This window comes from Anolis carolinensis, chromosome X (assembly GCF_035594765.1).
Source record: "Anolis carolinensis isolate JA03-04 chromosome X, rAnoCar3.1.pri, whole genome shotgun sequence".
In the NCBI taxonomy this organism is placed as follows: Eukaryota; Metazoa; Chordata; class Lepidosauria; order Squamata; family Dactyloidae; genus Anolis; species Anolis carolinensis.
The window spans coordinates 7,064,445-7,089,561 of NC_085847.1; the positions used below are offsets into that span (position 1 = coordinate 7,064,445).

The 25,117-nt window shown below is 48.0% G+C and overlaps 1 protein-coding gene across 1 annotated transcript in view; it reads right to left on the minus strand.

Moving 5' to 3' along the window:
- Window positions 1–24,506, minus strand: part of srrm4 (serine/arginine repetitive matrix 4) — a 48,159-nt gene extending 23,653 nt beyond the window's left edge. The window contains exon 1 of the mRNA XM_008118667.2: window positions 24,123–24,506. Coding sequence (XP_008116874.1) covers window positions 24,123–24,253 — 131 coding nt within the window. The 5' untranslated portion in view covers window positions 24,254–24,506. The remainder of the gene's footprint in view (window positions 1–24,122) is intronic.
- Window positions 24,507–25,117: the final 611 nt, after the last annotated feature.

Below are 25,117 nucleotides of genomic sequence, written 5' to 3' on the forward strand. Positions count from 1 at the left end.
CTTGTGTTAAATATAGCACCTAATGACTGAAGGTGGGTAGGCAAACTCATTTCCTCTGTATAAAGATTGGCGGCTTGGAAAGAGATGTCTCTTGCATCTGGAAACCAGGCCTAATCGCTCCGTGTTTGCGATGGCTCGGCTCCCCAAAACCATCAAGAAAGAAGGAAGCGTCTCTTACTTATCGCTTTCCCCCGGACGGTGGGTTTATTGTGCGGAGATGAGAGAGAGAGAGAAAGGAAGAAAACCCACCAAAAAACACCTCAGGTTTATGGACAAAACATGATGAAATGCCTAATCTAGTCTCCTTTGCAGGCTGCTGGAATTAGGTTACTGCGAGAACATAAAGCTCCAAAGAAAATAGCTCGAATTGCAATCAGTGTCAACCTACCCAAGATATAAATTACTTGGAATGGGATCCTCCTCAGTCATTGTTCTCTTTTCCTGCGCTGCGTTGCCTCTCTCTCCTCCTCCCTCCCTTTCCCCATTCAACAGAGGCAGAATTTAATACTTCACTACCTCCCATGCCATCTGTAGGACATAATACAAGGCAATCGGTTGGCATCCCATCGGCGTCTTAGGCAGACATATCTTCCCTTGTGAAGGTGGTTGTACTTTTTGGCCACTGCCTCAGATCTGTTTTTGATGAAAGTGGAGTCAGACACATTCAGTGTAGGCTTTTTGGGGGAAATTGTTCCCATGTGCATTGGTGCATGGATTGCAACGTTGTGTGTAACAGTGCAATTCTGTTGTAAGGCGATGTAGCGCGACTACGGGATATTGCCATGACTGTAAAATTCCTCTACGGGGAGGAGGGCGAGACAGGCGACAGCCAAGAATGCTCCGGAAGGCTCTTATCCGTTGTGTGCCTTCCTCAGGCCATCTTCTCAAGGATAGGGCTGCTCACACCGTCCTTATGCCTGGAGGAGGGTGAGACATGCTGCGGCTGAGAGCACTCTAGAGTGCTCTCGGCTACTGCATGACCTTCCTCCCATCCTTTCTATTTTTTACTATTTTTCTGGCTTATGGTCCCTACAATAATAATACTTTATTTCTATCCTGCCATCATCTCCCCTAAGGGATCTTCCCCATCGCAAATTGCAGCAACCAATCCACAAAATGTTGTGGATTGCAGCATGCCACTGATGTGGAGACATGCACAAGGATAGTGCTCCCTGCCAAGATCGGAACCCCCCAAAACAGGGAAATTTGCACCCTCATAAAACTGGGGACTCGGGGCCTGAGACCACCTTCCCTAGACCACATGCAGAAAAGCCAGACGCCAATGACATCGATGATAAGCGTGATTACAACAATCAGTCCTGATAAGAAATGCCCGACTTGAGAGGGAACATGGCTCTGCTTAGATTCTCATGCACTCTTGGGAGATTCACAAGGGCTCAATGGGCACAGAGTGTCAGACTTGACCCAGCCTTGGGCACGATGCCTCGATGCTCGGAAGGTTGCCAGATATAAGCTTGGCACCTTTCCCTCTCCTTCGAAGTACACCAGAGCTGGCAAAGGCGGCTCCGTTTGGCTCCCAGGTAGCTGCGCAAAGTGCTGGCGGGAAGGCATGGGCACTCTCTTCAATTACTTTCGTCGGTGGGTAAACAGCTCCAGCGTAATGGACTGATTAATCTTCTTATCACATGAAACCCATAAGTGTAATTACATCAGAGACTATGGATCCCTCAGCACCGTATCAATCATGCAATCGCCGGGTCTGCCTCCCTCGCTCTCATCCCGCACAGCGGAGGTGTTGTAAATTTAAGAAAGGAAAAAAGGAGGGGAAAGCTCTTTCCACGTGTCCTTTCTATCCTGTAACAACTACCCAAAATAAGATGGGAGGAAGAAGAACAAATACTCTGAAAAATGGAATGGGTTATTGTTGCCGCACACCTTGGAGTCTTTTCTGAACTATGGTGACCTTGAGGTGACCCTATCACGGGGCCGAGAGTGTGAGACTGTTGTCTCACGTTGCCTCCTTGCCTTTGTATTATTGCTCATATTTATGGTATGGCTAAGATCCATTTTGGCACGTGGCACTCCACAAGTGGCACTGCGCATGAAGGCCAATAGCCTACGTAGAAGATGACCTTGTGTATAAGCCAAGGGCAGGTTTAGGGGCCACAATTATGGATTTTTGGTGTGATTTGAAGGTGATTCCATAGAGAAGGGGAAAGTGCTAATGTGACTTGGGGGGCCACTGGCCACCTTCAAGATTTCCCTGCTCAGGCATTCAAACGGGCAATAAAAGGGTTGGTGCTTCTTTTGGGTTCTCCCTGGACAGTCTCAACCTCAGATGAAGAGATAGTATTCACAGTGACCTATGGATAAGTCAAGCTACGTTTGTTGGTTCGACGTTTTGACTCAGATTTCTAGACGTAAACAGGAATCATTTTGCATCTGGCTACAGGATCATAGCCAGGCGGTTTTCCAATTCCCTCTCAGCTCTCCATCCGCCACACAACAGAATGAGGGAAGGGATTGTCATAGCAAACCCATTCATCTTGAAGAAGAGACTTTGGTCAATTTGGAAAGGAATACCAATCTGTAACACCACAAAAGATGCAACTATAAGGTGGACTCATACACTCACATGTATAAAAGCTTGGTTGTGCTATGCATCCTTTGAGCTGAATGGCACTGCTGCATACCTGCGTGGGCAACCCAATGCAATCCGTACATGCACCAGAACTAAATGCACAATTTTTAGTTTTGCCCAGTTTTGCACTGAATATGGCTTTTCCTTTATGGTCAAAATGTCCACATGGGCTCACACATGCGTGAGTCACCCACAGGATTCTAGTCAGAGTCTTGAAAAGGATTAATGTAATTGTCTGAAGACAAGCAAAGGGAAAAACAAGAGCCAACGCATGGAACCATGACGGAAATCCATCGCCCATCCGGCGCATTCAAAGAAATCAAGTCAAATGACCATTGTAAGTCTTTTATATCAGCGCCCCTGACACTGTTGGGGGATTTTGATCCGGCCATTATATTCCGCTTGGCAATCTGACTTCTAAGCGTCCCTCTCCTTTTAGGATCAATTAACTTTTAACAGGCACCTATTATCGCCGGGCATTTGAAAAGCATCGGTTGTTTCCGAGCGCGGCTGTGCATTGCCGCAGAACTCTATGGCGACCCTTCTTGTGGAGCGGTGATATCAAGGAATTGTGAGACTTCAAAAGGGGGCCTGGTGGGGATTATTGTGCTGAAGACTGGCGGTGGAGAAGAGATAAACCGAAAAAGGGGAAAAAAGATTGAGCAGGTGGAGGGGAAAGGAGATCACAGATGTGGGCTTTAAAAATATATGACATTGGAATTGCATGGGCTGACATCCTGTTGGTGACCATAACAGTATCTTTTATTGCGATGAGGGAAGAAAGGAGGGATAGTGCTCTTATTCACAATGGTCCCAATTTTTTTTTTAATTCTCTAGGGATCCTGAGGTTGTCCATGGTCAAATTTTGTCAGAGAATTTATTTATTTATTTACAGCATTTATATTCCGCCCTTCTTTCTCACCCCGAAGGGGACTCAGGGTGGATCACATTACACATATAGGCAAACATTCAATGCCTTTTAACATAGAACAAAGACAAGACAAACATAGGCTCCGAGCGGGCCTCGAACTCATGACCTCCTGGTCAGAGTGATTCATTGCAGCTGGTTGCAGCTGGCTTGCTCTCCAGCCTGCGCCACAGCCCAGAGATTCCCAGAGAAGTGTTCCCTAGATGTCAAATTGCATTCATTCTACAGTGTAGATGCACCCAACGCTTCCAGGTAGGTGCCCCAATTCCCGTAGTACCAAAGCAAGACAAGAAAGTCACAATGGCTGAACGACGCATTGCTTTATGTTGTGCGTTTCCATTTTGTCCTTGCGAGAGAAGGCGACGTCTTCCCTGCTGGACCACAACGACTGTCAGAGCCCTTTAATCCGAGCCGCGATCCGAGGCATCCCTGTGGCTCTAAGTGTCACAGCCTTTTAAATCCATGCGCTACCTCTGGGAGATGGAAGCCCTTCGTTCGGGGCAAAAGGACGGCGGTGTCAGTGACAAGGGAGGAAAGGGACATGCAAGGCCATGTCTGCGGAGAGGGGACGGAAAGGCCCCTTTCTTGCCCTTTGTGACCCTGCATGCTCAGAGGCTAAGCACAGGCCTCTCTGCTTGGAGATGGTTGCAGCAGTCTACTTTGGATTCCCGGCGGTGGTCAGGTCCCATTTCATCCCATCTCTGCATTAATTGGCATTCTTACAAAGGAGGATCCTATGTGCTCATGTATAAGTCTAGAAAAACCAGAGTCGACTTATCCACTAACTTGATTCTTCTTGAAAAAATGAACCATCCCCATCTCTGAGTAGAATGGCAAAACGCAACCGCTTAGTCCATCCCAGGAGGACCTCAAAGAAGCACCGAAGCCCTCTATTCTTTCTGCCATCAAAAGCCATCATTTTAGCCTCGACTTATACATGAGGTCGGCGTATACATGAATTTATATGGTTCATCTCACAACTTCAACTCCCAGAAGGCGAACCAACACCCCACATATTTGGGTGACGAAAGTTTGCTTTCAACTATTGTTTTGATTTGTTGTGAACTTTGAGCATCCCAACTTTTTCTCAGTTCAAGACTCAACGTTCGCAATGATCCCATCTGATCTCAGAAGCCAAGCAGGGTCAGACATGGCTTGGACTTAGATGGGAGGCGGCTAAGGAATACCAACTGGACCATTTCTCAAACTCTGGTCCTCTCCTGTGACTTTTGGACATCCAAATGCCCTTGCCGTTCTGTTTCGACAGCCTCCCCCCTTGCGTATTTGTCAGCAATTTGGGGGGAAAGGCAGAGATAAAATGCCCATGAATTATGGAAAGCCACATGTTTTCTTGCCTCCCCGGCTCCCATTTTTAATTATTTCTTCTTTATAAAAAATAATTAGTCTCAATCAAGGCAGAAGCTCTTCAGAATTATAGCTCATTAGCCACTCTCCCGTTTTCCAGTTGCTATAAAAAGTCAAGCCGCGCTGATGAAAATTAGACCCTTGGAATCAGCTTTCTGTGCCGCCCGTGTTAGCTTCCTATTACCGTCATCTGCATCCGTTTAGCATGGGTAATTGCGACAGGGGACAAAGCCCAGGGATTACGTCTCGGCTCTGCTTTGCAGCCTAAGTCCAGAAGAAATCATGGGGGGCATCCGTAAGACCTTTGATGACGCCGCAAGAGGAAAGAGCGGCTTAGCTTGGCTTTGGCATGGAGGGTGGTGATATTTTTTCTCCCCGTTTTTCTCCATCAGCTGGCATACATTTGGGGCTTGCATCTTCAGAACAGGCCTGAGGTGCGTAAAAAGGTTGAATAGAGATTGAATAGAGGATAGCTGTAATGCTGGAAAGTATGGGTGTCTGGTGCGCAATGGCGGAATGACTGATGTAGGCACTGACGCACATAGAAATGCTCACCAAAGCACATCTAGACAGTAACTAGGGAGGGCTGGAGCACAACACAAGGGCCTATTGCACATCAGAAGTGCCTAGTATCCATCAGAAGCACCCACAATGCATTAGACGTACTTGACGTGTATTGGAAGTACTTTGGAGATTATCACACGAGGGTGTTCAAGTGCTGCTATCCCACTTTAAAACCCTATGGTAATCCTTGGTGGAATCCTGGCATTTGCAGTTTGCCTTTACAATCCTCATCCAGAGAGGTCTTGGATTACAACTCCCAGAATTTCAAAGGAGAGAGCCATATGATTTAAAGTGGGATAGCAATGCTTTCACAGCATCGTGTGATAATCTCCACAGTTATGAAAAACAATATGTGATGTCGAATCTCAGCCCCAATGCCTCCTAGAGAGATAGCACTGACCACCTGGGGCCAAATGGATTTTTGGACATTTGCTTACTCCTGTCCAACACTCTGGGACCTCTTGTATCCTTAGATGAGTCCCGAGATAGCGGTAGGGAGGGATGGGCACATGCTTGTTTTGTGCAATTGGTCTGCTCTGTGTCAGTTTCTCCTAGGAAACGTTGTTCCATGTGGACCTAGTGCTGGAGAGGTGGCTTCGTGTCCTCCTTGTTGAGGCCCAGTAAGGCTCGGCTCACCTAGGATGGGTTTCGCAACATGCCTCCAAATGCCTAAAACAAAACAAACGAGAACCCATTTCTATTTCCGATCAAGCACCGAGGGACCCTGCAACCTATTTGAAAGGTAAGCTTTCAATCCTGGCAACTTCTGGAAGAGACAATTCACTCTGTGTGTGTCTTCTTGGGGCTTTGGGTGTGTCTTCTTGGGGCAATACCTTTTTTAGCCATTATCGTGATGGCACCGTTGATCAGACAACGGTAAGGCCGGACTCTGCCAATCTTGGATGGTGACTAATTCAAACACATTGGGTCAACTGTGAGACGTGAGCCAGGCCTGGGAGGGGCTTTCTCGAAATTTCCATCACGCGCTCAGGACGGGGCCGACCTCGATTCAACTGGAAAGGGTGTGGGAAGACGGATTGGCTGGGAGCCCTCGATAATTGGCCCACTGTCAAGTCGCATCCGCATCCCTTCACTTCTGGTGAAGTCGTCCGTTTCGAGAGATTAACGCTGATCTGCCCGTCCTGCGCTCACTGTCGAAAATGCAAAGCCAGCATCGCCTCTCTCGGCTTCGTCGGAGAAGCAAGGGAAAGAGTGAGAGAAAGAGAGCGAGTTCCAGGGGGAAAGAGAGGACAGGACGCCGCTTCCCCGGAGGGAGACCCAGAGACCACGCGGGGTTCGAGCATTACGCCTGTCGCTTTGCATCAGTCACACAGCCTTCAGCCTCTGGCGGCATCACACAGGCCGGGAGCAAGCAAACAGAGACAATTCTCTTTTTCACCATTTTTTTTTAATTTCAGAAGGTTTTTTTTGCTGTCACCATTGGATTTGGCTGCAGCAAAAAACATACAAATACAGATGTCTCTTCTTAGAACAGGACAGTTCCCTTTCCAGCGATGATGCTAAAGTGCCAGGTCACCTCTTGAACCTTGCCGTATCTTGATTCCGGCAACCCTTCCTCTGTCCTGACCTCTCCTGCCTTCGGTCCTCTGCCATCGAGAGACGTTTTTGCTCAAGGCAAATCCAGAGACAAGCCTTCTTGGACTCTCCTGCCCCGAAGGGCTGTCACACGCATGATGGAGTGAGCATGTTTGAGGCTGCTCTAGAGGGTAGGACAAATAGGTTCACGTTCCCCAAAAAAGGGCATAGGTTGGCATCGGGTTACATCATCGTAAACCAACTGAGAATGGTATACAGTTGAATCACATCACTGCACCATGTTCATATACTCAGACGTCATCTCCACGACTGGTGGAGCCACCACAGAACCATGGGTCTCGTTGCCATATGAGTCCCATTGCACCATGGCTCCCATGGGTTCCATTGTAGGGATGTCGTACTCTCAATGCATCCTGATTTGACACGGAGAGTCCCAAAGGGCCAGGCTGTGGCACAGCTGGTTAGTAGCCAGCTGCAATATATCACTACTGACCGAGAGGTCATGAGTTCGAAGCCAGCCCGGGTTGGATTGAGCTCCTGACCATTAATAGCCTAGCTCGTTGTTGACCTAAGCAACTCAAAAGACAGCTGCATCTGTCGAGTAGAAAATTTAGGTACCGCTTTATGTGAGGAGGCTAATTTAACTAATTTACGATACCATACGATACCAAGAATGAGGAAGCATTCCATCAGTGGACGGTGAAGCGGCAGCTCCCACTGTGGCCCGAATCGAGCATACCCTCATGAAGCCGGAAGCTGGAAAATGTTAAAATTGCCTCTGTGTCCGTCTATATGTCATATGTCTAATGGCATTGAATGTCTGCTATCTATATGTGCATTGTGATCTGCCCTGAGTCTCCTTCGGGGTGATAAAGAAGGGCGGAATATAAATACTATAAAGAAAGAAAGAAAGAATCCCATCCCACTTTTCCAAATGACCCCATCCAGCTATCCAGACGGTCCCAAAGCCATATGATATTCTCTCGTTGGCACCAAACCTCACAGCACCCACCCCCTGGGTTAACCCAGGAACTTTTGGAGACATCCAGGAATCGAGTCAGGGTGAATCTGGGTTTCCTTTCCCATGTAAACACACCCTGGGATGTCGGCGTTCAACCAGTGAAATGAAATAAAGTACTGTTTGCTGCCCTTTTCGAGCCACTCTCTGCTTCAGCGCCAAACCTCCCCAAAGACAAATCTATTTTCTCGAGCAGCGTTGTTATCCAGACTGTAATGTCACGGGGAGCCCTGCATGTTTTGAAAATCCAATAAAAATCCAATTGTGTCTCGAAGGCCCTGCCTTGGCACCTTGGCACGCTCCTTACCTCCCCTCCCCGAACTGTCAGACGCGCTTGGTGTTTGCATGCACAAAAAATCAATTTTCAAGCGCACGGCCCTGAGTCTCCGGAGCACTTGGCAGCAATTTACGTCGGTGCGCCGGGCGGGTGGCCTCCTGGCCCATTTGACCCGCGCTCTCTGGCTTCCCTGTCGGGATTTGGGGATTAGGCGGGAAAGGAGCAGGGTTGAAAGCCTCTCGCAACCGGTCTTGGGTTCAGGAAGCTCTTTAACCCTGTAAACTGGGTGCGTTTGCGCCTGGCAGTTCTGAAGCTGGCACGTGGAAAGATACTATCGGCAGCAACATGTGAGCTGGGCAGTAAGAAAAGCTGGACTCACATCCAGCAATGGAGTTCCTTGGTGATATTGTGGTGCAAGAGCTCAAAAAGCCAACACAAGCCAGTGTCTTGGATGGTGTCTTCCTGCCTGGCAGAAAGGGGTTGGACTGGATGGCCCCGGGGGGTCTCTTCCAACACTTCCATGATTCTATTGGAGCTAATCATTTGTGTACATACTTCAAGTATTCCGATCAGGTCCCCCTCGTCGCAACCCGCGGGGAACAACGAGCGAGGCGGTAATTATTCCCTCCAACTTTTGTTTATTAAGAGCCGCACGTCCTCGACGAAATGTTAAAGTGATTTCTTAAATGAAGCAATTAGCCTGAAACAGTCTCCCCAGAGGTCTTGCTCGGAGCGATAATGTCAACCGGGAAAGGGGCTTCTTGCTCAGGCGGGGGGACGTTTCGGGGCGGCGGGGCAAATCTAGAGTTGGAAGAGAACCCCAAAGGCCATCAAGTCCGAATCCATTATGCCAGGCATGAAGACACCATCCAAGCCCTCCTGACAGATGGCCACCCAGCCCCTGCTTCAAAACAGAGCCTGGATGAGTCCATTGGAGCATATTCCACCGTTGAACAGCTCTTTCCATCTAGAAGTTCTTCCTAATGTTTAGGGGGAATTGCGTGTTATGCAGTTTGAATCCATGCCTCCATTGCTGTCCATTCAAAGGGAAACCAAACCAAATGAGTCAAGTTCCTAGTCCTGTGCGATCATTCCCCTTCAGTGCACTTTTTTCCCATGTCAGGAGAGACTTGAGAAACTGCAAGTGTGGCTATCTGCAAGGATGTTGCCCAGGAGACAGCAGGATGTTTCTGTGGGTGTTTTCTCTCATGTCTCCACATGGGAAGCTGGAGCTGACAGACGGGAGCTCATCCCGCTCCCAGATTCGAACTGGCAACCTTTCACTCAGCAGTTCTGCTGGCACAAGGGTTTAACCCATTCCGCCACCGGGGCCTGATATAAGTGTATATATTTCAAAAAATATTTCACCGTTTATTTATGCGCGCTTTTATGGTCTTGATTTAATTGGCGGCGTTGCCATCCGCGAAGCATTTTGTCACGGCGGAATCCAGGGCTTTAATTAGTGGATTAATGCATACGTTAATAAATTACGGGGTGAGCCCCGAAGCTGCGACTGCACTTACGACCCCCAAGCAAACAAAACAACGGATGCAAGAGAGAAGCAAAGATCTCTGTGCCTCTTCTCTTCCAATCCTGCAGCTGACTTTGGGTGCGTCTACGGCACATGGATGTTGTTCTTCTTCCAATTCCGTCAAGGAAGGTCACTTGGGGGCACGGCTCTGAGAGTTTGGGGGGTTCTAAAATACCCTCCTCCCTTGGTTTATTTGGAGGCGATTCTCCTAGGCGAAGAGGTTTATTTTCAAGCCATGTCGTCCTTCCTTTGGGCCTGTCCTCCCCTTTGGCCATCTGCTTCGATTTCCGATGCCCAAGAGAGACAAACAAACATGCCCTGGACTAGACGACAGATGAAGATGCTCCAAGCGGGTACAGCGACGCCTGGAAGGGACTCCAAAGCTCAGCCAAGGTTGATTTGGCTCACAGGTCTCACAGCCAGAGATCTGCAGCGGACAGAACTGAGGAATGAAACTACTGTTGGGGACTGGCCCAGAAGGGAAGTAAAGGAGAGAATTCCAAGAGAGAAATAAAACAAGCTTTTTATTGTTATCACAGCTAATGATAACGCAAACAGTCGTACATACCCCAAATGGCCACCGCCAAAGCATGTTGTAGCAAACAAAGAATATATACCTTTGGCTTATCTAAAATTGACCAGTGGCTGAGGGTCTTCCTCACCTTCCACACCCACTTGGCATAAGTCATACCTGTGACCTCACTTGTTGATTTCAAGCTAACTTTTGGTCTTGGAACTTTCTGGAGAAAGGCACCAGCTCACAGGAAGGGAGGGGCATATGCAAAGGCAAAGCCACATAGGCAAAAGTTTACTATTTTCTGGCTTATGGTTCCTTCACTACAACTCCCAGAATCCCCCATTACAGTGGCAAAACACATCAGCCTAGTTCCACTCCATCTCCAAGGAGCACACGGCACTCTCCATTCATCAGAGTCAAGATCGAAGGGACACAAAGGCAGCCATATTGGGTTGGCACACAAAGCAGGAAATAATAATAATAATAATAATAATAATAATAATAATAATAATAATCAGGACCTCAAGATTGAACTTCAAAAACTCTGGCAGAAACCAGTGCAGGTGGTCCCGGTGGTGATGGGCACACTGGGTGCCGTGCCAAAAGATCTCAGCCGGCATTTGGAAACAATAGGCATTGACAAAATTACGATCTGCCAGCTGCAAAAGGCCACCCTACTGGGATCTGCGCACATCATCCGAAAATACATCACACAGTCCTAGACACTTGGGAAGTGTTCGACTTGTGATTTTGTGAAATGAAATCCAGCATATCTATCTTGTTTGCTGTGCCATACAACGTCGTTGTGTTGATAATAATAATAATAATAATAATAATAATAATAATAATAATAAAACTTTATTTATACCCTGCCACCATTTCTCCATGGGGACTTGGAGCGGCTTACATGGGGCAGAGGCCCAAACAGCATAATTAAACAAAATAAACAAAGCCTAAACTCATCTCACAAGCAAGGGTGCATCTACACTGTGGAATTAATGCACTTTGACCCCACTTGAGCTGCCATGGCTCAAGGCTGTGGAACCCTGGGAGTTGTAGTTTGGCAACGGAGAGGCTGTCTGGAAATAATGCAAAGACTGGAAACGTGGCACCCCACAAAGGCTAGGTGAGGTCATTAAGAGGAAATGTGTGATCTCAGCGCAACACACGTGACGTGTTCACAGGGTCACCGCCGGGCCAATGCAGATTAGGAGAACACATTGCCAAAGAGAGACTCATATCCATGCAGACGGGCCATGGGTTTGTTCCACCTCAGGTGTCCTGACCAGACCCAGCCAGACACAACCTTATTGTCATTCCGGAAACACGTTGCCGGGGCCGAAATGTTATCAGGCACAATGTGCCGGGATTATCCCTCCGAGGATGATCTGATATGATCTCAGGTAGGTTGATACCGCACCTTGGGCTCAGTCTAAGAGGGTTGCCATAGAAACAGTCTCCTCCTGGCACAGGTAGGATGTTCATCTTTGACTTCAGGGAGGCCCAGGATGAATCTTTCTTTCTCTCTGCTTCTCTCGCACACAAAGAGTGGCGTCAGCTCTCTTTATGTTTGAACTTGAACCTTGAAAACAGTCAGGTAATGTATGTATGTGTTTTAAAGTGAAATTGTTGGAGACTAGCCCGGAGGGGAAGTAAAGGAGAGAATTCCAGGAGAGCAATGAAACAAGCCTTTTATTATTATCACAGCTGATGATAAGGCAAAAGAGCCGTAAGTACCCATTTTTGTGGGTCCATACTATGCAAATGGCCGTCGCCACATGTGCGTAGCAAACAAAGAATTTTATACCTCTTGGCTTATCTAGAATTGACCAATGGCTGAGGATCTTCCCCACCTTCCACACCTACTTTGGCACAAGTGATACCAATGACCTAACTTGTTTACTCTGAGCTTTCTTCTCTCTCTGGAACTTCCTGGAGAAAGGCACCAGCTCACAGGAAGGGAGGGACACAGGCCCTGTGTTGCACATACTACTTTGGTTCATACAAAGTGCTTATATTGTCTATATAAAGGCTACATGATATAGGTAAAGGTAAAGGTTTCCCCTGACGTTAGGTCCAGTCATGTCTGACTCTGGGGGTTGGTGCTCATCTCCATTTCTAAGCCGAAGAGCCGGCATTGTCCGTAGACACCTCCAAGGTCATGTGGCCATTGACATGACTGCATGGAGTGCCAGTGTTACCTTCCTGCCGGAGCGGTACCTATTGATCTACTCACATTGGCATGTTTTCGAACTGCTAGGTTGGCAGGAGCTGGAGCTAACAGCAGCCGCTCCTGCCGCTCCCGGGGTTTGAACCTGGGACCTTTCGGTCTGCAAGTTTAGCAGCTCAGAACTTTAACGCACTTTGCCACCGGGGCTCAATGATATATGATACATGCAGAGGCAAAGCTATGTTGGCAAAGGTTTACTATTTTCTGGCTTATGGTCCCTACAAAATAGTTTGGGACACAAGCGGAGTGTTGTTCTTGGTTCAGCTCGGCCTGCATACCGGCAGAGACCTGGGTCATGCCATCCATGGTGCCATATTGGCTCCTTTCTCCTTTGCAGGAAGCATAAGCTTTGCCGACGCCGTCTCTGGCTTGGTTTCCCTCCCAGAACACCCAAGTGGGCTAATGAGCGAGGCAGATGGCGGTAATGAGGCCGCGACCAGAGGGCTTCCCAAGATTTCTCTTGTCTGGAGAGAGAGCCAAAGCTCTCCCTCTTCTGCCTCCCTAACCGGGAGCCCCTTTCCTCCCCATCTCCAAATCCCCTTCAGAGGCTGCCAGCCGTTGCCTTGCGGCCTGGTAATTAGAATGTGTAAATCCCCGGCAGCAGCTCCTCCTCGGAGGGCAGCTGTACCACCAGAGCCCCGGGGTCAAGGAGCACACAAAAGCTGGGCTCCTAATTGCATCAAGACACGTCGCCCGGCTTTGCCCCTCCGCACTTGTTCTTCCTGCCTCCCTCTCTCTCATTATGGAGCCCACTGCCGGGGATGATGGGGAGGGAGTGGAGGGGGCCTCCCGGGCAAAGCAGATGGCGGGCAGGCGGAGGCTTGGAGGAGCCCCACTGCCCCCTCCTCTCTTCAGGAGCAGATGCCCACCGAACAAGAGAGCCCAGGGAGAGGATTAAAGCCGGCTCCGTATCAATTAGCATCAAAGGTCAGGGAGGGGGGAGCGGAGACCCCGTGGCACGGACAACATGGGCTCCTACGGCATCAAGCAGTGGAGCCACTTCGGCTTGGAGTCCGAACGTTAGAAGACGAGAGAATGTGGCACCGTGAAAGCCCATCTGGTTGCAATTGAAATGGGATCCAATGAATCCCAGGTGTGGTCAGTGACGGTCAGTGATATTTCAAAGGAAGGACAATGCCAAAGCCAACGCTGAGACTTCCAGGCCAAAGAAAATCCTGCAAAATTCATGGGGTCCTCCAAGGGCAACTTCGAAGGCAGGGGCTCACACAAGACTTGGCCTTGGTCTCTTTTCTCCAAACACTACAGGTGAGATCTTCCAGAGCATAAGGAAAAGGACCTTTCGGGCATAGGTCTGGGGAATTTTGGGAACGGCAGTCCAAAACGAAGCCCTGAAAGACTCACAAGGAATCCCAGGTGCTGGAGGTTACCTTTCGGAAAAGGAACTGGCCAAAGCACCTCATGAGGATTCCTTGACTAAGAAAAGCCGAAATTCACAGAGTTGCTGTAAGTCCGCAGGTGACTTGACAGTATAGGCACGCACCAATAGCCCAGGTGCTATTCCAACCTGTTCTGGGCAGGTTGGGATAGGAAAGTTCCTCTAAAGTTTGGGCTGAAACTCAGAGAGGATTCACTCTGGAGATCCCCGCCCTCTGCTGCCGTTGGGAAGAGAGATGCTCACCCAAGACCTAGAAAAAGGATGCCATCTGTCTATGCTACACATGTATTGCTGGGTTTGATGCCACAATGTCCTGGTGCCATATGTCAGAAAAAGAATCTTTGGAAAAAATCGGTGCTTCGAGGGTCAGAAAGCCTTCCTAGCACATTACCAAGAACTCCAGACATTTTAGTCAGTTTTACGGAGACCGAACTCCCATCCTGGAAGATAGATAATAGTGCAAATGGGCCTCTGTTTAATATGCGCCCCAAGAGCCTTTCTCGTCATTGACTCGCTTGAGCAGCGAACTAACACCGAGCAAGGGACAGTCCCGGTCTTGCAATGCCGCCCAACCAGCTGGAACGCTCATCCCATGGATTAACCACCGACAGCACAAAATCATCCCTTTGAAAAGAAATCTGGCTCGCTTCCATCCAAACAAGCCATCCAATCTCTCTCTCCTCCCTCTATCACCCATCCTCTCTGTCCCGGGATCATATTGATCGGGCGAGGAAGGGTTAACGTACAAATCTCTCCGGAGATCTAGCCTCAAGTGACTCCCCGAACAGGCCATCTGCCATCTGCCTCTCTTGGCCTCCATCCGGAGGGGGAAGGGAGGCCTGTATGGAGGCCTCCCCTTCAGCTGGACCCCTTCGATATCACTTTGGGATCATTCCCAACAAAAAGCCTCTTTGGCCTCGGGAAGGTTTCGGCACCAATTTTCTTGGACGGTGTGAGAGACTGACTTTGCAAAAAAAAGCAGTCAGGACAAAAAATAAAATCCTCGGGCCCTTTCTACAGGTATTTTGGATTTCACCCCCCACCATTCCTAGCCTCAGGCCCTTTCCTTTCCCCCCTTGGGCCCGATCAAGAACTCTTTGACACCTGGGCAAACTGTGGGCCTCCTGCCAGGTGTTTTGAACTTCAACTCTTACCATTCCTAACAGCCTCAGGCCCTTTGCTTTCCCCCCTTGGGCCCGATCAAGAACTCATGAAGTCATCCCTTTGACACCTGGGCAAACTGTGGCCCGTGGCTGCTTTAGAGGAGCTGTCCAAGGTTCCAGACTCATGGTTTCAGCACACTGGATAGCTCCTTTAAAGTTCTGAAGCCAACAACCTTTCTTACCATCCTGAGCCTGCAAACTATGCATTCAACCTCAAAGTTTTCCCCAGCTTGGCCTGCCCTGTAAGAACAAACCACCTCTGAAAAGCTCCCAAGAGCATGCCAAGAGCGTTGCCTTGCCAACATGGACTCGTCGAATGCAGGCTGTGTTGGCAGTGCATATATATATATATATATATATATATATATATATATATATATATGAAAAGAAAAGTGTATCGATTGGGAATTTCCTCTCTATCGGTACTCCCTGGTTTATAACTAGGTTAAAGAGGGTTTTATCCCCGAGGGGTTTTCGAGCTCATGACCCAGTTTCTCGGCGCGATTCGGAAACGAGGCCTTGCCTGCCCTCCGCGCCGCTCGCAAAGGACGCGTCAACCGTGCCGTGTTTCCTCTCAGTCCCAAATACGTGCACGGCCCGGACTGAGAAAATGTGATGCTGGCAAGTGCGTGGACACACCAGTCAATAGTCGCCGAGCGATAGATTATCACATGCCAGATATAATGTCTGGAGAGATAAATAAGAAAGGAGCGGCGGGGATTGGTGGAGCAACGTGGCTTGGAGGAAGGAAACGGAAAGGGGGACAAAGATTGGAAGAGCAGAAAAATGGAAGGAAGGAAGGAAGGAAGGAAGGAAGGAAGGAAGGAAGGAAGGAAGGGAGGGATGGAGGATACAACCTTCCAAGGAGAACTTGAAGGCTTCTAACACAACTTATTCCAAACCTGAAGGCCGTCGCCCAGCATTAGAACCAGTGTCAGCTCTCTGCCTCATGACAGGACCGGCCCTGGGTGCAAAGTCCATGGCAGCAAGATGGGTGCTGATGCCAAGGACAGCATCTCCTTTTCAATTGACTTTGGTCTCGCATGCACCAACTTCCCCCCATGAATAGTGCCCACTGGGATGCGAGATCTATATTTCACCCAGCCACCAAACTCTTTGGAGCCCTCGCTGCTCCAATTGGGTCACCTCCTCCTTCCCTGTCCCCTGCGGTGGCTTGGGCGACATTGATCGGGCAATCACACATCCCAGCCTTACGGATGTGAAAAGCTGTCTCTTTCATTTGCGTTACGTCTCTCCGACCCGGGCAATCTCATGCCATCTGAGTTCCGCGCATAAATTTGTGAATATTTTGGTATGCCCTTCCCCCAAGGTACATGCTTTGTGCATATTTCCCCCCTTAATTTCCCAATTTTGGCACGTTTCCCCCATCGAGGAACACGTGAGCCCTCGGTATCCACTGCGGGTTGGTTCCCGGATCCCACACAGATACCAACATCTCTGGATACGGAGTCCCTCGGTCGCTTTGTCTCCACGTAGTAGCATCACGACCGCCCTGGGCTGGAGACCAAGCTTATGGGAGGGCTCAATGTTAATCCCTGCTTGCGTAAGCTCTCTTACAAAGATGCAAGTCCATCACAGGATTTGGGATGATACATTTTGTTTTTCACCCAAAATAACGCCTTGCTTCCAATCATGAGAGCATTGGGCAACTTCTTATCAAATGGGAGAAAATGTAAAGTAGAATGATGCACGAAACCATCAAAACATTTAAAGCATTCATTCACAACTATGGATGAGCTGGATCAAATTGTTAAGGTGTTGAACCTCACCATTGTGGACGAGATATGAGATAATATCTCCTCCCGTTCAAGGAAGGTCAGCTGGCATGGCTTCATGAACCATTTGGTCAAAGCCTCCTGGTCAGAAAGTTACTTGGATTGGATCCAGTTTATGGCCGGTTTGCCCCATAGTAATGGTGTGGTTTGAGTGTTGGACTAAGGCTCCAGGGACAAGGGTTCGAATCCCCACGCAGCTATGAGGAACCATTTGGTGACGTTTGGCTAGATGCTTCTATGGAAAATCGTGTGTCTGAGAGGCACACAAATATATGAAATCTCTAATGCACCTCATGCAGAAGGCGCACACCTCTTTGCTTGCTCCCTCCCTGTCAAAGGAAGGCTCCCGCACATCCTTCAAAGGTGGCTTTGCATCTGACAGTTCCCCATTCCAGGCCTTTCACACCAATGCACAAATGGTCTCCTCCCCTCCACCACTGGAACGCTCGCATGGCCTCTCCTTTCTCGACAGAATCTATCACAACAGCTTCCCTGGGAGCCTTAGAGCCCGGCTTTGCCACCAAGGCTCCAAGAGCCAAAGCAAGGTCACTTGAAATCTATGGCTACCTTCATAGGATTTGCAGAAAGGCTTGCCAAAGCACACCAGAATGGCTTAGTATCCATCAAAAGTACCTACTATGCATTAGATGTACCTGATGAGCATCAGAAATACTTTGGAGATTATCACACGATGCTGTTAAAACGCTGCGATCCCACTTTAAATGCCTCCTGTGGCATCCTGAGCTTTGCAGTTTAGGGAATGGCCTTGAAATATCTCAACCAGAGAAGTTCTCTCCTTTCAAAACAACAAACCCTAGAATTCTACATGAGGCAGCCATAGGATTTAAAGTGGAGTAATGGCGCTTTAACAGCGTTGCGTGATAATCCCCTAAGCATTTCTGATGAGTAGTATTTCACTTCCAAGCTTAGAAATCCAGAGGATGAAGCAATGAGCAGCAAGCAATCATCCGCTCCTATCTAAGGGGATTGCCATTCCCAGAATTCCCACGTAGGCTGGGGGATTATGGTTGTTTCAGTCCACGAAAGGAACTTTTCGAAGCTCCGCAGGGCAAGATTGTTCCAGCTAGATTGGTCGCGACATTGTACCACGTCCTCAGCCGCAAACCCACTTTGGTAGATGTGCAGAAATAGCCATTATTTATTTCTGCGCTTTGATCGCCCATATTTATGACTGAAAGGTTGTGCTTTCAAGCTGGGGGAAGGGGAGCGGAGGAGGGCAGCCCGCGCGGGCCCTTCCCAGGAGAGCCAACAATGACAACCATTACGGCTAAGAGCACCACATCCCTCGGTTCCTGGTGATCAGGCCATCCATTACGGCGCTCTCAAGACGGCCGAGAACACATTGTAACCATAGGCTGTCAACACAGACGAAAGTTGAAGGGGGCCGGTGGAATACATTCCGCACAAATGGAGCTCGGGATTGTGAATGGTTCTTTGGGGCGTTCAGTGGCACGTTTCTGATGGAGCCAAATGGGCAGAGGAGGAAATAAATGAGAGAAGGCACCATTCTGTCAATATGACAATCACTCGGCTGTTTTCCCTGAGATGATGGTATTCGCAGTTGCCTCTAAAGCGCACCCCAGCCCTCCTTGTCCGACTGAAATCAGGAGAAATAAGAGCGGGAAGGCTTGTTGGAGTCATTTTACTGGAATCGGTGCAATTTCCTCAAGAGTGCTGTTGTTCAGAAGGCTTTTATGTTTTGTCTCAGCAGGCGGGGAATGGAGGGACGAGGGGTGTCGGAAAAGCGCTCAACAAAACACAGGCCGACCATATGATATTGTGGCCCGAGGTGTACGTTGCAGGCCGAAACCCGCTTCCTTGTGCTCATGCATTAGGACTTATGGGTCCAACGCATTCAGTTCAAGGTCATGGCAGAACTACACATTGGGTTCTTGGTTCTGCTATTCTGTCGCCCATTTTGTTGCCAACCATTGTCATTCAACACCAGGATTGTGAGGCACCACAAATGCTTGCATGTGTAGATTGATTAGGAATTCCCAACTATGCATAAAAGTCAACTTGACAGATAGTTGGAACTGAAGACAACTCCAGCGGTGTAGCCGGAAACAGAAGTTAGATGTTAAGTGTAACTCCAGCCAAATACGTACATATACTAGCTTAGACTGGATGGACCTTGGGGTCTCTTCCAACTCTAGGATTCTAGTCATACTCTTTTCCCACAGCCCTGGCTGCCTCACTCTGCCCAACAATAGGCCCAGGGTTGGTTTCGTGGATGGGCACTTGCACCATCAGGCCAAATTGTGGCATCAAGGTTGGAATGGACAACCAGAGTAGAGTCATTGCTAAGTTTTGCCCATGGGAAGAACTAGGGTGGGTGGCATTTATGATAGACATTGGACACTTCCGATAGACACTGAACACTTCTGATAGACATTGGACACCTCTGATAGACATTGGGCACTTCTGATAGATATTGGGTACCTCCAATAGACATTGGGCACTTCCGATAGACATTGAGCATTTTCAATAGACATCGGACACTTCCAATAGACCTTGGACACTTCCGATAGACATTGGACAGCTGTGATAGACACTGGACATTTCTGATAGACATTAAGCACTTCCAAAAGGCATTGGGCACCTGATAGACATTGGACACTTCCGATAGACATTGCTAATTTCTGATAGACATTGGACACTTCCAATAGACCTTAAACACTTCCGATAGACATTGCACATTTCCGATAGACATCGGGCTCTTCCGATAGACATTGGGCATTTCTGATAGACACCCAACACCCCTGTTGTGCTCTGGCAACTCTTAGCCAATATCCAAATGTGCATCGGGGAACATCCCAATGCACATCGGTGCCCAGTGATCCATGGCACCCGATCTACCAGTATACAAAGGATGATCATAGGCAAATACGGACAATGTGAAACTGCTTTTGGTACCCAGGTAAGGCTATGGACCAAGAGGTCAATGCCTGCCAGGGTCTGGTGGGCATACTGCAAATGGAGCAACTTTTGCCACCAGATATGTTGCCATTCATAACATTCACAAATCTGGGAGTTGTAGTTTATTGAGGCAAAGAAGGAGAACGACCTAGTGAAACTACCAACTCTCAGGATTCCATAGCAGTTCAAGTGGCGTCAATCTGGATTAATGCCACTATAGGGCATGCGCCGGCATCGGAACCATGTGATGCTCCTCCTCCGTCATCCACTCAGGTCTCATAGGTTCTCAACTAGACTTGAAGGAGAATCCATACTCCTTATAATCAATCTATTTCCCCTCCTGGCTTAGAGACGCGTGCCGCAGGAACCAGACTGGTAAATTAAGCCCGGGTTTACAAATCACAAACAAAGCACTTGAAAACGCCAAGCGAGTCGGTGAGGAAATACACAAGCGGTGACAGAGAGAAGTCTTTCGCTGTTTGGAAGGACACCCCTGTGAGAACTCTACGCAACACAGTCTAGGAAACAAAGGGTGCCAAGATGTACCCACTCAACTTTTATGTTCTGCACGGAAGACGGAAATGTTGACTGGCATCCTACCTGTGGGATGCATAGCATAATTCTTTATGTGCGGATTCGGCAGCGATTGCGCTCTATAAGCCCAGTGTTGCAAGGCACATGTAGGTGCGTCTCCTGCTTGAACTGCCATGGCTCAGTACTATGGGATCCTGGAAGACCCTGTCAAACTATAACTCCCCAGAAGCCATCGCAATGCAAGTGGTGTCAACGTGTCTTGAGTCTGGATGCATCCAAAGAGGCTTGAACCAACTTGCGACATGATAGTTTAGCCATCTTTAGATCCCTGTCTAAAGATGGCTAAACAACAACAACTACTACTACTAATAATAATAATTATAGACACATCATGCAAGAATAGGGAAAGAAGAAAGAAGCAATTGCGAGCACCCACCCTCAAAGTTATTGATGTTATTATTTATAATATTATTCATTATTATTATTAATAATATGTATTGTTAATGCCTTATTATTAATGTCCCACAATGCTTATAAGTATAAGAAAGTCCATATTAATAATAAATAATAATATCAATAATTGATATTTAATATTAATGGTTATGATTTTATCGTATGTTTTAATTTTCATTCGTGCGTTTCTGTATTTGATGTTATTGTATGTATGCTTGTTTTGAATTTGTAAGCTGCCCTGAGGTCCCTGCGGGGAGATGGAGGCAGGGTACAAGAATAAAATAATAATAATAATAATAATAATAATAATAATAATAATAATTATTATTATTATTATTATTATTATTATTATTATTATTATTGCCTTATTATTAATGTCCCACCAGTGCAAAAAGATGATATTATTAATATTACCATTAATGATAATAACAATTAATAATATTTAATATTATTCATGCCTTATTATTGATGTCCCACAACTCCTATAAGTGCAAGAAAGTTGATATCATTATTATCAATACAGTAGAGTCTCACAAATCCAAGCCTCGCTTATCCAAGCCTCTGGATTATCCAAGCCATTTTTGCAGTCAATGTTTTCAATATATTGTGATATTTTGGTGCTAAATTCATAAATACAGTAATTACAACATAATATGACTGCGTATTTAACTACTTTTGCTGTCCAATTTGTTGTTAAACATGATGTTTTGGTGCTTAATTTGTAAAATCATAACCTAATTTGATGTTTAATAGGCTTTTCCTTAATCTCTCTTTATTATCCAAGAAATTCGCTTATCCAAGCTTCTGCCGGCCCGTTTAGCTTGGATAAGTGAGACTCTACTGTAATATTATTTATTATTAATAATAATAAATATTGATTATTGTTATTATTAATGCCCCATTATTAATGTCCCACAATACCTATAACAGTGCAAGAAAGTTGGTATTACTTTCTTGCACTGTTATAGGCATTGCGGGACGGTCTCGTTGGAATGGAAAGAGATTATTAATGTTCGTATTCTCAGGTGCAACCACAAGTTCTCGAACCCAGACCTGGAGCCAAGCCCATGATGCCCATAAATGCACGAGACTGTTGATATTGCTTCCTCGCTATGGAACATGGAGACCTGGGAGTTGTAGTTTCATAAGGGCATTCTGCCAAAGCGTGCTGGCACCTCCCCAAACTGCAACTCCGAGGATTGCATACCATGGCAGTTCAAAGTTGTTTCAAACTGCATTCCAATCGACAGTGTGGATGCCCTGTGGAGCCCTTGAGAGTGTTTCCGTGACATGAAACCAACACTTTTGACTTGGAAGCTGCCTGCCATACCCAGGTGCCATGTGCGCCTCTTCTATTTCATGCGCACAGGTGGCACCTTGGATTATACCGAGCCTCCGGCACAACAATTCTCCCCAAGGGACACAACCGAGAGCAAGAGATCCGATTTGGAATGGTATTTATTTATCCCAAGCGGGGAAGAAATCAAAGAAGTGAGCTGCCCGGCGTGCACGTTGGCACACTTATTCTCCCTGTTCCATTGGACAAGTCGTGTGGCTTGTTTGCCCTTGGCACCTTGGCGCTCCAGAGCAAGACAAGCTTCGACGCTTGGAAGGAAAGAGGGGGAAAGGCCATTCCGTTCCAAGAGAGACCCCATTTCGATCCAACTTTCAGGCTCAGCGTTGCCAGTATCGATGCTCCATATGGCGCCCCATCGCTGCCAAGTCCGGGTCTTGCCCCTTGTAAAGGTCACGCCAAGAATGCTTTCACGCTTTTCAAACACACACCGAGCGTTTCCCAAAGTGACACGAGGACAGAGTCTCCTTGGGCTCCAAACTTTGGGCCAAGTCTCCAAACCTCCGGTCCCGTCAGGGATGGCAAGGAAATTCACATCACATCATAGCCAAGAGCCCAGGCCTCCAAGACACAACAGCCAACCTCTGCCCCTTCCCAACATAGTCACAACAGCACATACTTTGATTTTTTTTAATCCATTCCCAGAAAATCTACTCTTTAGGGTTGTCTCCCAAATGCTCAGCAGGTTTAGAAGTTTCCAAGATTCCAGACTCCTTTGGGAACCATCCCTCGGCCCACAATTGGAGTTTCCCCATGCTCCTGGTCATGTCCAAAGGGACTCCTTCCCTCCGTCCCATGTTGTATCCACTCCAGGCATCTAGTCTGAACTTGAAAGCCCCCTTCAAGGTTCCCGATTGCCTTCCTCCTCAAATGTCCGGGAAAGAGGTTCCATCCCAACATTAAACATAACTCCTTGACTTGTTCAACAGTAGAATATGCTGCTTTGGAATCCAGTGGAGACTCCTTAAGCAAGGCCAAATGGCTATCTGTCAGGAGAGCTTCGATTGTGTCTCCATGCAAGATAGAATGGGGTTGGACTGGATGGCACTTGGGGTCTCATTCAAATCTATGACAACAATAATAGAAATACAGTAGAGTCTGACTTATCCAAGCCTCGCTTATCCAAGCCTCTGGATAATCCAATGCATTTTTGTCGTCAGTGTTTTCAATATATCATGATATTTTGGTGCTAAATTCGTAAATACAGTAATCACAACATAACATTACTGCGTATTGAACTACTTTTTCTGTCAAATTTGTTGTATAACATGAAGTTTTGGTGCTTAATTTGTAAAATCATAACCTAATTTGATGTTTAATAGGCTTTTCCTTAATCCCTCCTTATTATCCAAGATATTCGCTTATCCAAGCTTCTGCCGGCCCGTTTAGCTTGGATAAGTGAGACTCTACTGTAATAATAACGACATGACAGTGGGATATGTCCAATGGAAGCCTCTGAAGCAGAGGCTGGATGGCCATCTGTCAGGAGTGCTTTGATTGTATTTTCCTGCCTGGCAGAAGGGGGTTGGACTGGATGGCCCTTGGAGTCTCTTCCAACTCTAGGATTCTATGATAATCATAATAACAACAATAATAATAACTTCCTGGGAGTAAGAGCTGCTCAACATTGGAATATACTGCCTTGGAGTCTCCTTAAGAAGAGGCTGGATGGCCATCTGTTGGGAGGGCTTGGTTCGTATTTCCCTGCCTGGAACAATGGGGTTGGACTGGGTGGCCTTTGGCTCTCTTCTGATTCTAGGATTGGACGATGCTCGGCTTGGAAGTCTTCCTTTCCAGGTTCGGATTGGAACCCGGAGCGGAGTTGGTGCCCCAAGAGCCTTTGCTGGCTCCATCCCTCCCAATGCCAGGTACCCAATGCCAGCGCTTCCAAGCTTACCTGGCCAGGGGCTTGCGGGCGGTGATGCTGGCCACGATGACGCTGCCGGGCCTCGGGGTGGCCACGGCTTTGAAGGTCCCTTGCCAGAACTTCTCAAAGAGCTGCTTCTCGCCCCCTTGGACGCTCGCCATGCGTGGCGGTGCTGCTGGATGCGGCTGCCTCGGGAGCTCTCCGCGGTGCTGAACGGCGCTCTCCAAGGCCAGGCAGCCGCAGTCCCTTCAGCACCCCCTTGTCTCTGGGGTTCAGTCCGGGACAGGCTTCCTCTGGGAGGGGAAGGCACCGGCCAGGGTGGGGGGCGACGGAGATGGGGCCCAGAGGCAAGCGAGGACGATGCCGGGTGCTGGCTCTGCCTCTCTCTCTCTGTCTCTCTGTGCCAAGGCAGACTCGGTTTTGTCTCAGCTCCACAGTGACGTTGTACAAGGGGCTGGTCGATTCCAGGAGATCCCCCCCCTCTTTTCTCTCTCCGTCTGCCTCCCCAAACCAGGCACAAAAGGCCTCGCTTAGCATCACAAAGGGCAGCGTGTGCCAGGCAATGAAGATGCCCCGGAGGCGGGCAAAGGTCAGAGAGGGGGTGCCGAGAAGGGATTCAATGGGGCAGAAAGGAGGCCCCCACAACCCAGGACAGCAGCCCAGCTGCTTGCACTTGGCCCAGCATCCCAACACCCGGTTGAGATGCTCCACAGTCAGGGACTCATAGAAAGGGGACTCCATGGAAGCCAAGCTTCTCAGAGTTGGGGCTCTCGCTATCGAGACTCCCCGTTGGGTCGCAAAGTCAGGCAAAGCAAGGCCAAGGCCAAGTCGAGACCCTCAAGGTCAAGGGGCTGCTTGGCCAGGGGAGTCTTTTCATCGCCATTCATCCAAAAAAGAAGAACAAAGGCTAGACAAAGAAAGCAGGTTTTGTAATACAGAACTTCTTTGATTCTAAGGCGGCATCAATTGTAAGACATACGCTTATTTTGGTGACACCAACAGAAAAATACATATCAACATATACA